Source organism: Notolabrus celidotus, chromosome 6, assembly GCF_009762535.1.
Source record: "Notolabrus celidotus isolate fNotCel1 chromosome 6, fNotCel1.pri, whole genome shotgun sequence".
Taxonomy (NCBI): Eukaryota; Metazoa; Chordata; class Actinopteri; order Labriformes; family Labridae; genus Notolabrus; species Notolabrus celidotus.
The window spans coordinates 27,782,141-27,794,853 of NC_048277.1; the positions used below are offsets into that span (position 1 = coordinate 27,782,141).

Here is a 12,713-nt window from a genome sequence, read left to right on the forward strand (position 1 = left end):
TGCTGTAGATTCTCGTTTCTGTCCGCCTGGTTTGATTTCACATGATTTCATTTCATTAAAATGTTTTCTCATGCATGGTATTAAAGTATTATGTTCTCTCAGACACTCATACAGGCCTCGCAACTTATCACTCCACCCATGCAGCGAGACGGCCCAACCCTTCAGTCCACATGGAACTGATCACAATTCAACAAACACAACGTAAATAGCAACTAAAACTCCACAAACAGATCAAGTATTAGTCGTGCAAATCAGAAATTATAATCCAAGCAATTAGGAGCACATTTTTCCATTTGTTTGCAAACCTGCCAGCAGTAACTGGCACAGATTGGTTCTGATGAGGTTGTTTGTAGTTTTAAGGGCGATGATAACTATGATTTCTTTTTTCCTCCTGTGATGTGTTTTGTGTACATTGCCAGCATGGTTTTGGATGAACCAGATGACCTTCTCAGTGAGTAAACACTCAGTGTTTCCAGTTCTTACCTGCTTATACTCTGCCAGTGATGGTGGTAAAAACCGATGAGGTAAGGAAGCTAAAAAGAGACAAAAATAAGACAGAATCAAAAAGCTGTATTGGGCCTGATACAATAACTCTGGAGTGTGTCAGTAAGCTTAATAATAAGAAATTGAATAATTTCTTATTTAATATGATGTTTGCTGACAAAAGCACAGGAATACAGAAAACAGTCTGTGTAGATGGAATGACACAAAAACTGTGAAACGTTTTTTTCCACCAAGTGTCATCAAAGATGTACATATTTGTGGTATATGTTACTATATTCAGTTATGAATTGGTCTAAAATAACTCGTTAATATATTTACTCAAATAAGATACTGATGTGGAGTTTTAAGGTACTTGTACTAAATTGTATTATAGTTATATTTATATATAAAAAAAAAACCATATCATCAATCAATCAATCAGACTTTATTTATAAAGCGCTTTTCATACAATGATATATTAACACAAAGTGCTGTACATAAAAACAACTTAAAATAGAATAAATAAAGAAAAAGATCCCACCCCAACCCCAACCCCAAACCAACCCCACAATCCTAAGGTTAAGAACACAGTATATGCAACAATAGTAATAAAAACAATAAAAAGAAAAGAAAAAAGAAAAAATAAGTTGCTGAACGAACTGAGGACACGCTCTCATGATATCTTAATGAAGAAACACTGGAGGTAAAATAAGATGTTAAAACTCAACACAGGGAATTAAAACACCAAAATAAAATAAATTTCTAAGATAATAAAACACTAAAATATTAAACCATTAAAAGAAAATAAGATGCTATACTTAAAAAAAAGAAAATAAACAAGTACATAAATAAATAAATAAATAGAATAAAAGTGACTACAATTTGAACTATATAATAAATAAATAAATAAATAAATCTGTTATAAGAATGAAACTCAATTAAAAGCGAGACTAACTACACCGCAGGTCTTTGTTCTTACTTTTGGTAATAAGTTATAATATTGTTATGGAGTGACTGACTAATATTACATTCAATCCAGTGATATAAAATAAACTGCACACTTTTCAAGGAGGTCAGTCTTTATATGATGTTGCTAAAATTATTTTTAAGTTGAAAAAATACTACTTATAATAAGAAAATTAACAGGAAAACAGTGCAGTATGTGGCATTCTGTCCTGTGTCCATGTGTTTTATTTTCCAGCTCAGAGAAATTTGTGTAGAGAAACTACTACTCATCATAGTAGAAACTACTTTCATAGAAGAACTGGAAGTCACTCGATCTCAAACTTGAGCCACAGGCTGTAATCTCATGTTTGTCCACTAGAGGTCACTGTCACACTGTAAGCATGGAGGCAGGCACAGAACCTCTGCCTCTTACGGTTTATTATCCCCCCCCCTCTTTAGTCTAATTGAATTAACAAACTTAAACATAAACTCGAAACACAGTGATTTAATTGTTCTCTTGGTTACATCAGAAGGGAAAACGGTATCTGAAGCTTCTTTAGCTCCATTGCTGCTTGTATTTCCGCATTGAAGGTGGAGACTTGCTGTGTTACGTTTAGGGAAGTTGCTCAATAACGGAAATCCACAATTTTAGAAACTGCTTTCAGTCAGGGTTCTGATGTTCCGTTTTTAAAGGTGTATTTTAAGGACGACACGGACAACCCATAACAAAAACACACCCATACCAGCGTTTTAACTCAGACAGTTAACACACTAATTGATTTTGTGTCGGTAGTCCCACTTAAAATGAATAATTCAGTGACTTCCTCTACTTACATCCGCAACCTCAGGTATAGTTTACTTCGCAAGCTGTCCGACTTTTTGGACCCTCAAGACAGGTGGAAAGATGTGATTGTGTCGATACGGAAGCCGGGCGGGGAGTTTAAATACACACAGCACCACGTGAGGTAGGAAAACTTATGTCTGTCTGTCTGTCTGCCTGCATGCCTATCTGTCTGTCTGCCTGCCTGTCTGTCTGTCTGTCTGCCTATCTGTCTGCCTGCATGCCTATTTGTCTGTCTGTCTGTCTGTCTGTCTGCCTATCTGTCTGTCTGTCTGTCTGTCTTTCTGTCTGTCTGCCTATCTGTCTGTCTGTCTGCCTGTCTGTCTGTCTGTCTGTCTGACTGTCTGTCTGTCTGCCTATCTGTCTGCCTGCATGCCTATTTGTCTGTCTGTCTGTCTGCCTGCCTGCCTGTCTGTCTGTCTGTCTGTCTGCCTTCATGCCTATCCGTCTGCCTGCATGCCTAGCTGTGTCTGCCTGCCTATCTGTCTGTCTGCCTGCCTGCCTGTCTGTCTGTCTGTCTGCCTGCCTGTCTGCCAGTCTGCCTGTCTGTCTATCTGTCTGTCTGGCTGCCTGTCCGCCCACCTGCCTGCCTATCTGTCTGTCTGCCTGCCTGTCTGTATATCTGTCTGTATGCCTGCATGCCTATCTGTCTGTATGCCTGCATGCCTGTCTGTCTGTATGCCTGCCTGTCTGTCTGTCTATCTGTCTGTCTGGCTGCCTGTCCGCCCACCTGCCTGCCTATCTGTCTGTCTGCCTGCCTGTCTGTATATCTGTCTGTATGCCTGCATGCCTATATGTCTGTATGCCTGCATGCCTATCTGTCTGTATGCCTGCCTGCCTGTCTGTCTATCTGTCTGTATGCCTGCATGCCTATCTCTCTGTATGCCTGCCTGTCTGTCTGCCTGCCTGCCTGCCTGCTTGCCTGCCTTCCTATCTGCCTGCCTGCCTGCCTTTCTATCTGTCTGTCTGTCTGTCTGTCTGTCTGTCTATCTATCTATCTATCTATCTATCTATCTATCTATCTATCTATCCAGCCATCCTCTTTTCTAATATAACATGTTTTTCATCAGGAGATTTGAGGGCCTCATTGCTCAGGGCAAGAGTCCAACAGTGGAGCTGCTGTCAGACTGGGGGACCGCCAACAGTACAGTGGGTGAACTTGTGGACATCTTAAAGAGTAACAAGTTATTGGCTGCTGCTTGTCTTCTGCTACCTGGTATGATATCTACACATTATAGTAATCACGTGTTATGAAATATTGAAACTTCCTGTTTGTAGTAAATTTGAAGTAATAGTCTGCTGTGATAACAGATATAAAATGTGTCTGCAACAAATGCCACCTCTTACAGTAAAAGCTTTTCTTTATTCCAAAGTATTCCTCAAAATGATATCTCAACTGTTTATTTAACATGAAGACCATGGCAACATGTTCAGAAATTAACTCACTTTAATTTGTTTTCTTCTGTCCAGATGCTGTAGAAGAGTGTGTGCCTGCAGTAACACAGCTGGCCCCTGCACCAGTTCAAACATACAATGACTGTCCTACAAGACTACTGGAAGACAGAGATCCACAGACATCACCTGACAGCCCGGTGCTGCCAACACAGTCTCCACTGGAAAGCACTGAAGAAGGCCAACCAGGTGCTTACATATATGAATCTGATTTTTAAGAGTTACATTCAGTCATTTGGAAGAGAGGCTAGAAAATGACTTGCTATGGATACAGTCGTGTGGTGGTCTGATTCTGTACATAAGAAGAGTGTGTGAAGCATGTGGCAGTAACAGACTGTCACTGTTAAAGGAACACTTTAGAAACTTCAGTTTGATAACATTATGAGGCTTTCTGTGTTTTGACATTCTGTATTCCTTTGTTTATCGGGAAGCGGTGCAGACTTGGGTTGATAAAACCCGAAGAGCTTCTAAGTAACATTGCTGGGACAACATTTGAGTAGTAATAATATAAGATAAGATAAGATACTCCTTTATTCGTTCCACAACGTGGAAATTCATGGAGTTACAGCATTAAACAAAAAGAAGAATTTCAACAAGAATATATATATAAAAAAAAAATGTCCATCAGAGACGACAGCTTGGCCATAATTCTCCTGTCAGCCACCACCTCCACAGGGTCCAGGACTGAGCTGGCCTTCTTCCCCAGTTAGTTCAGTCTTGCTCTCCTGTATCCTGTCTGCCCACAGCAGGTGAAATCCTTCCAATGTGGCGTTCGTGTCCGGTGTTAGCTCTGTTAGCATGATGCTACTCTGCCAGTATTCCCTCTGGTGCCAGTGTGTTCAGTGTTTCTCTCCTGTATATATAATAATAATAATACACTTTATTTATAGCACTTTTCTTAACAAGGTTACAAAGTGCTTCACAACAAAAAAGCAGAGAATTACAAAGCGTAAAAAAAGGTGCAAACAGGGGGAATAAAAAAAGACAGAAGCAAAACAAGACACCTGAATGCAGAGAAAATTCAAGAATTAGGGGTGGAGAAATGCCTTCTTATATAAAAATGTTTTACATCTCTGATATTGTGATTTCCACAGAGACAGTCCTGCTGCATGTGAAATATCATTTTACACCAGCAGCCAGCAGGTAGCAGCAAAGGAGCTTTGACAACAACAGTTAACACAGCAATTTTCTCTGAGTCCTTCATTAGGTTTCTCCAGTTTCTTGTACAATGAGCTGATGAGGATTACAGGCAACTTTGACGACCGGCCCATATCAGATGGCGGCTGCAGGCTCGGAGAGGGAGGCTTTGGCACTGTATACAAAGGTCTCCTAAATGACAAACCTGTTGCAGTTAAAAAACTCAGTCCAGTAAGTGAAAACATATTCATGCTGATCCTACACTTTTGTCCATTTTGAAAAATCACAACAGTAAACATGTTCTCTTTTAGGGGGATGACGTTTCCATAGATGAGCTGCGGGTGCAATTTGACCAAGAGATACAAACTCTGAGAGTGTATGTCTCCTCTTTGTTTTATATCCTTTATTCTGCTTGTTTTGGTGTGACTCATAGCTGCTTCATAGCCATCAGATTTTATTAGCTTGGGCAGACCAGCTGCTTTTGAAGAAGATATCTTAATCCAAATAGTAGCACTAGAGAGCAAAAGTAATAAAAGCAGTCTGTGAGCTTGATATTAAACACACACACACACACACACACACACACACACACACACATACATATATATATATATATATATATATATATATATATATATATATATATATATATATATATATATTTATTTATATTATGGCAAGCCGTTCAGGAAATTATGATATATATATAATAGCCTGAAAGTCTGAATATATTGAATGAAAGTCTGAATGGAATGAAAGTCTGATTATATGGAACGAAAGTCTGAATATATGGAATGAAGTCTAAATGTATATTATGAAGTCTGAATATATTAAATGAAATTCTTAATATATTTAATGAAAGTCTGAATATATGGAATGGAGTCTGAATATATTTAATGAAAGTCTGAATATATGGAATTAAAGTCTGAATATATTTATTGAAAGTCTGAATATATGGAATGAAAAATGACATCATGTATGGCCTGCGACAGACTTTCATTCCATATATTCAGACTTTCATTTCATATATTCAGACTTCATTAAATATATTCTGACTTTCATTCCATATAGTCAGACTTCCATTCAACATATATTTATTTCCTGAACGGCTTGCCATATATATATGCAGTTATGAACTTCCAGTTAACAGTGTAATTGGTTTATACAGATATTATAAATATTCCCACTTGATGATGAAATATTAAAGGGCAATTCTGTAATCGACAGAGAAGAGTAGACATGTTTTACAGGATTGGTTGGAGATTTTTTTAAACATGAATTTGTCCATTCATTCAGAGATTCAAAAATACCTTTTTAATTAATAGTACTTGGTCTAGTATGACCAGTCTTTTGGTGGCTGATTTGATCAAACTTTATATGGTCATGGTTGTGTGAAATCAGCCACTGTTGTTGTGACTTAATCCAAATAGATTATAGCATTTAGCATTTTCCTGTGTCCCTTTTGGTAGCTATAGCTGCTATTCTTCAAAACTTTAGAGGTTTACAGCGAGCCTAGCCCTGTCCAAGGAACATGAGCTAACAAAACCTGCCCACTAGCAGTGCTAAAACTTGGTTTATGTAGTGAATATACAAATATGTTTTGATATTCAGGTGGGAGCTTGTTGTTAGTTTTAACATTACCTTGCTATCTGTGTCACTTCTTAATGTTAGGTAACAATTTCTTAGCTTTACCTTAATTAAAGTACACTGCACACAGCTGAGGTAGTAGCTTAACATGATGCATCATATCTCTGCAAGTACAGATCTGATTCGATTTGATTCTACAGGTTGACACATGAGAATTTGGTCGACATGGTGGGATTTTCTTGTGATGGACAGCACCCATGTTTGGTGTACGCGCTCATGTGCAATGGGTCTCTACTAGACCGGCTAGCTTGCTTGGTAAGAAGTACCTCTCTTGCAGACTTTCTGTTACACCCTATTACACTTGTTCTCACAAAGATGATTTAATAGTATGATTTTTTTTGTCCTTTAAGGAAGGAAGCCCTCCACTCTCCTGGCGACAGAGATGTTCAATAGCTGAAGGGACAGCAAGAGGCTTGGAGTATCTGCATAACAATCATCATTTCCACAGAGATGTTAAAAGGTAAATACAGAAATCTTTCCCCTTTAAAGATGCACTTAATCTTCTCTTAATGGCAAAAGTTCAACATTTAGAATATACGCTTACTCACTGTCTTACTGAGAGTTTAAGTGAAAGATTGAATCCACTCTGGGAACCCATTTACTCTTAATCACATCATGCATCTTCTGCAAATGAGAGAGCTATCAGATCTCAAAAAGCTCTCAAGACGGAGTAAACGCAGCCAAGAAGCGTTTTAGATAGATTGAAATATAATTTCTCAAACCATCTCTCAGACATTATAGTTAAATATGGAACTCCAGAAAATGGAATGTTAGCTGAGCTTAGCATAAAGAATGGAAAAGGGTTCTGTGATGTTCAATATTGTATTGAATTCCTGTGATTGGACGGCTGTATTGAACTAGCTGTAATTGCTTTTAGTGAGCTTCTAATGTACTGGCTCCTGGACTGGCTTGCTAGTTCCCCCTGTTTCCACTCATGCCAGCTAAGCTAAGTTATTCTAAGTAGCTGCTGGCTGTTGCTTCCCATTTACCTGTCAGACACAATTGTGGTGTTGATCCTCTCCTCTTTACTCCCAAAATGAAGAACTGTTATTCAGACATGAACAGATCGCCTTTTCTGATGTCAGTGCTAACAATGTTTTATTCCTTTTCATCAGCGCAAATATCCTGTTGGATGAAAACTTTGTGGCAAAGATCTCTGACTTTGGGCTGACAAGAGCATCGGCCAAGCATACATTGACCACCATGATGACGGAGAGGGTTGTGGGTACCCGTGCATACATGGCACCCGAGGCGCTGAGAGGACAGATCACTGCGAAATCTGACGTCTTCAGCTTTGGAGTGGTAAACACTGCAGACACTCACACACACTGAAAGACATGCACTATCACACACATCAGGATATTATGTCAGGAAGGAAAAGTGCAGCTGTACTGTAAAATATTAAACACGACTCAGCAGTTTACTTTAGTGCAAGGCTCTCCTAAAGTACTGACACATACATAAATACAGGATGCAAACATTAGAGTATACATTTCTTCTCATTCGTGAAATAAGAGCTGTATTTTATATATCAGCTGTCATTATTTTCTACTGAAAATCTGAATCAGTTGAGGGCACAGCTGTATCAGTAGCTTCAAGTGTCAAACACATCATCAAATGCATCAGACTGGATGAATGATTTATGGGGTCAGCAGCACTGTATTAAACTGTCTCTCCTTCCATACAGCCTACAGCTTCTATGTCTTATAGTACAGCTGTGGAAACACTGCGGTGTCTGTAATCCTGCCTGGCTCATGGAAGGGGAATAAAGGTTTTTTGTCGACCAGAGCCATGTGATTAACCTTATCTCTCTGCCGTCTACAGGTGTTGTTAGAATTATTGTCTGGACTCCCGCCAGCCGCTGAAAACCGTGAGCCCCAGTTCCTGGTAAGCAGCACAAAAGAGGCTTTCACTGCAGATCTATCAAGCATCAGTTTATGATTTCGGCTTATTAAGGACTTAGTATTTAATTAGTAAGGACATGTTATCAGTTAGGAGTCATTAGTGAGTCATTGAAAGGATTTAAATGAGTTTTATCTGTAGTGATCATTGTTCAAATCCAGAGTGTAAGGGCGAAATGAAAAATGGACACTCCACATCAAGCTTATCCAGCATGTAAAAGCACTTCAAATGAGCAAAATCAGCAACATTTTCTTCATAGATTGAGTGGTTGTTTTCCCTCCTTCACTCCCCCAGATGGATATAAGGGATGATATAGATGATGAAGAAGAGGACCTGACTTTGGAGGACTTCCTGGACAAGAAGATGGGAGACTGGGAGCTGAGCCATGTGGAGAGTATCTACTCTTTAGCCTGTAACTGTCTCCACGAGAGGAAAAACAGACGGCCAGTCATCAAACAGGTACAGTGAGAGAAGACAGATGCTAAAATATATAGTGTAAGCCTGTCGTCTGTGCTACTTTTACTGTCACTTTAAGAAGAATACTGGTTTTATCAGCTCCAGGGCTTGGTTGTTCAAGCGTTTTAATCTGGATTAGAGTGATCTGGATTTGGAAATCCACTTTTTTTTTCTCTCCAGGATCAGGTAATGCGTCTTACTTTGGTCACAGTTTTTCAAAGAAAGACTGGAAAGGATCAGTCTTGTTCAGATACGGGCTTTTAAGGATTACCAGTTACTTGGACTTCATGCTACAAAGTTTGTCCACAGGGGGCGCTAAAATCCACACAAACCTATAGATCCCGGCAGTTTTTATTCCAGCTTAATATTTGTTTGACAGTAACACATTTGGTGAATTCATTTGAGGGGTAAAAATCCTTTATTTTCACAACTCTTACATCACTATGTTACTGTAGTAATTCAGCAAATCAAGAGCAGAATAATAAAATAAATGTTCAAAATATTGAGACCATTGAAAACATGCTGTATTGTTTGACCAAGTTAAGCCTTCTTTTTAACCCTTTGTTCCTGAAATCCAGCCCTCTGATTGGATCAGAGTAATCCTGATTTTTTTTAAGAAAAATTATCCTAATCAAAAGATTTGAACAACTCAAACTGGACGTTTATCTGGATAAAGCAAGATTGCCTCACCTTTTCAATAACAGTTTTTGTTGTTTTGGGGAACAACCTGATTTCAAGATCCCCTTTTGAACAACTGCATTAAGAAGCACCAATAATAAATGTGCTGAAGAAAGTCCTGACAAACCTCATTCAACTGACCAAAACTAACATCGCCTGAGTCAGTGTCTTACAGTTTTCCTCAGTTGCTTTGGTGCATTTCTCAGATCAGAATTGAAATTCTCAAAACTACTTGTTCAATCTTCACGTCATTGCGTCACTTGTGCACATCAAAAAAGCCCTTTCTCAATTCTTTGAACAAATTGCAAATGCTTTGGTACATCCATGCAATTGATTAAGTACAATTCTCTGCTGTTTCCTACATTATCAAGTGCTTATGTCATGTTGATCAAAATGTATTATAATGGGTCTCTGTTGAATAGTCTCACCCTCCACAACATTTAGGCATTAGTTCATCGCTTAAGTCTTCACATGCAAAATGGTTGAACATGTTGTCAGAATTTGTCAGACATATTTCTGTACATTTCCATCAGACTGTTTTTCTAAATCTGTCCTGAATTGGTAAATTGCTCCCTGGTGAATCTTGACTTTCTCTAACGAAGGGAAATGTGTGAAGCATTAGATCAACCAATGATCAACCAGTTTTCTGAAATAGCTCAAAGGTGCATCTCATGAACCATCAACTGACAAGTATATATAAAGCCAGAGCACAACACAATGTTAAGGAAGGACAATGGAAGGACAAGGAATTGGACTGGGTCAACAGCCAGAGAGAAAAAGAAGAGGAAGAGGAGTGAGGCTGCGTGGTGGGGGAGTTGGGAGGCAACAAATTCAAGTACAAACAGTAAAAGCGTAAATGTGACTCTTGTCCAGTCTCTTGCAATCAATCTCCCACATACACTGAGATGTAACTTACAATTTACAATAACTGTCATCAAAACTTTAACCATAGTTTACATCAGAACGTCCCTCCAGAGTACACTGTTATTGACAACATGACTCAGCAGTTTGACTGTCTTATCCGTACACAATGACACAAGGACTTGTCACTCTGATGGCACTGACATGTTCATTGACACAGATATTTACTTTTGAGAGATGAACTAAGGATTTTGAGGAAGATACTGGCTTTTGCCGTTAATCCATGGTGTTTTGCTATTTGTACGAATTGTTTTGAGAAATGCACTTACTATTTTGCAAATGTCAAGGATGATTTGAGAAATGTACCAAAGCGACATTTCAGGAAAAACTGTAATATGATTTAACTGCTCTAGCCTGTCTGCAGCTCCACACCAATCCCCTTGATTCTCACTGGATTCGTAAGTATTTTGAAAAACAGGATTACAGAATTGGTGCATAATTGAGAGTTTACAACAGTGAAAGAATGTAGGTGGAATCAACCTAAAGTAAACTACACTGTGGCGGTTTGGCCTTGTGGTTACATTACGTGCAGCCATGGTCCTTGAAGCGTGCAGCCCTGGTTTGATACTGCCCTGCAGCCCTCTGCTGCATGTCATTCCCCACTTTCTCTACCAGTTTCTTACTGTGTCCTTTCCTCTCAATGAATGCATTAAAAAAAGACTAGAATAAACTAAAAAATGAAATAAAAATAAGCTACAGTGCCAGTCTGTCTTCAATTATGTGTTTGGGTGGGACAATTGAAGTTTAAGAAACAGAGGACTTCACTGTATCAGGCTTTGGCTACACAGACAAAACCTTTCACCAATCTGATGCTTTGGGTTTTAAGATGAAATTGTCTGACAAAAGGTATCTTCTTTATGTTTTCCTTTGTTTCATAAATCATTAATGTATGACTGATGCTGTATTCTTCTTCCTTTAGTAAGCAAGTAAAAGACATTTTGCTTATTAGTTATCTCATGTTTTATCTTTGCTCTATTTGTCTCAGTGAAGTTAAAGCAGATTGTTGACGACTGTAAGAGAATGATAAAACTTTGATGAATCAGTGATGTAGCTCAGGGAAACACAAGCAACATGGGGGATTTACTGCTTTCATGAGATCACAGATGTACCTGCATATGCAAAATTATACTTTGTATAAACAAGATACTCAAGATTAAGCATGTGTTATAATCTGCAGACTGTCTGTGTTAATTTTTAATATTAATATCTCTGTTTACAGGTTCTGCTGGAGATCAAAGGAGTGGTCAAAAACATCTCTGTGGATTTGTTGGTACTGCAGTGAAACATCCCGGAGAAGATTTCTGAGCCTCATGTATTTACAGTGTATCAACTGACTGACCAAAAATTATATATTTTTTATAAATGTTCTCTTTATGATGTTTTTTCTTCCAGTTTTTATGTTTTTTAAATTTTATTTTGAAAAAGACGTATCGAGCTTAGTTTCATGGTTGTGTTGATCAGGGGCGATTCTAGGATCGGATGTTTAGGGGTGCTTAGCCGTGCAAGATACATTTCACTGTTTTGTACTTTTTAAATGCAATTTCGTTCCCACATTTGTGAAAGAAAAGTAGAACACTTTTTAAGAAAGTCTGTGACTAAACCATCAAATCTGATAAAGGTTATTTAAATGCTGAGCCACAGCAAAAGAGAAATGGATTGGAATCATAAAAGAAACATATGGTAACCCTAATTTCTGGGGAAAGACAACTCATGTTGATACAGCAGCTCCTCAACATATACATAAACTGTATGTATGTTTCTGGAGTAAACCAGCCTGCTATAGTGAGTACCAAAAATACAAAAAATTGACTTTGGAGTTATTTTTTGGACTTTCATTTGAAATTCAATGCACAACATGTAAAACATGGTGGAGCTGCTGTATTTTTGTTGTTAAAATATTACGTTTTAACGCAGTACTGTATGGTTTTGAAACTTTTCTAGCTTGTTAAAAAAGGACATACAGTAAAAAAAATTAAAATAAAAATCTCTCAAATTTTAGGGGTGCTGGGATTCAATTTAGAGGGGCTTCAGCACCCCCAAAAATGGGCTAGAAACGCCTATGGTGTTGATACTGTGTGTGCTGTAATGTAAAAAATTCTGTCACTGCTATGTGTTGGAAGGTTCGATTGCTGAGTATCTTGAGATACTATTATATCATTTCAGGGTTCCCACTCTTTTCCAGAGATCATTAATCTAGTTCCTAAATAGTCTAATATGATCCTCTCAGTGTAAGTCTACATTGAAAGTCTAT

General features: G+C 38.2%; 1 protein-coding gene across 1 annotated transcript; it reads left to right on the forward strand.

Moving 5' to 3' along the window:
- The first annotated feature begins 1,850 nt into the window (after window positions 1-1,850).
- On the forward strand, window positions 1,851-11,888 carry irak4 (interleukin-1 receptor-associated kinase 4). Its single transcript, XM_034685594.1, has 11 exons — window positions 1,851-2,393; window positions 3,340-3,485; window positions 3,740-3,910; window positions 4,929-5,089; window positions 5,170-5,234; window positions 6,646-6,760; window positions 6,856-6,965; window positions 7,621-7,807; window positions 8,330-8,392; window positions 8,702-8,866; window positions 11,682-11,888. Exons 1-11 carry the CDS (start codon window positions 2,233-2,235, stop codon window positions 11,742-11,744), a joined length of 1,407 nt encoding a protein of 468 aa, XP_034541485.1. The 5' UTR covers window positions 1,851-2,232; the 3' UTR covers window positions 11,745-11,888.
- The last annotated feature ends 825 nt before the right edge of the window (window positions 11,889-12,713 follow it).

What these genes read in the sequence shown, in the direction of transcription:
- irak4 (XM_034685594.1), top strand. Translation starts at nt 2,233, where the DNA reads ATGAATAATTCAGTGACTTCCTCTACTTACATCCGCAACCTCAGGTAT. An exon ending in TAGACCGGCTAGCTTGCTTG is followed by an intron (nt 6,761 to 6,855) that starts GTAAGAAGTACC and finishes TTGTCCTTTAAG; the next exon opens with GAAGGAAGCCCTCCACTCTC. An exon ending in GACGGCCAGTCATCAAACAG is followed by an intron (nt 8,867 to 11,681) that starts GTACAGTGAGAG and finishes CTCTGTTTACAG; the next exon opens with GTTCTGCTGGAGATCAAAGG.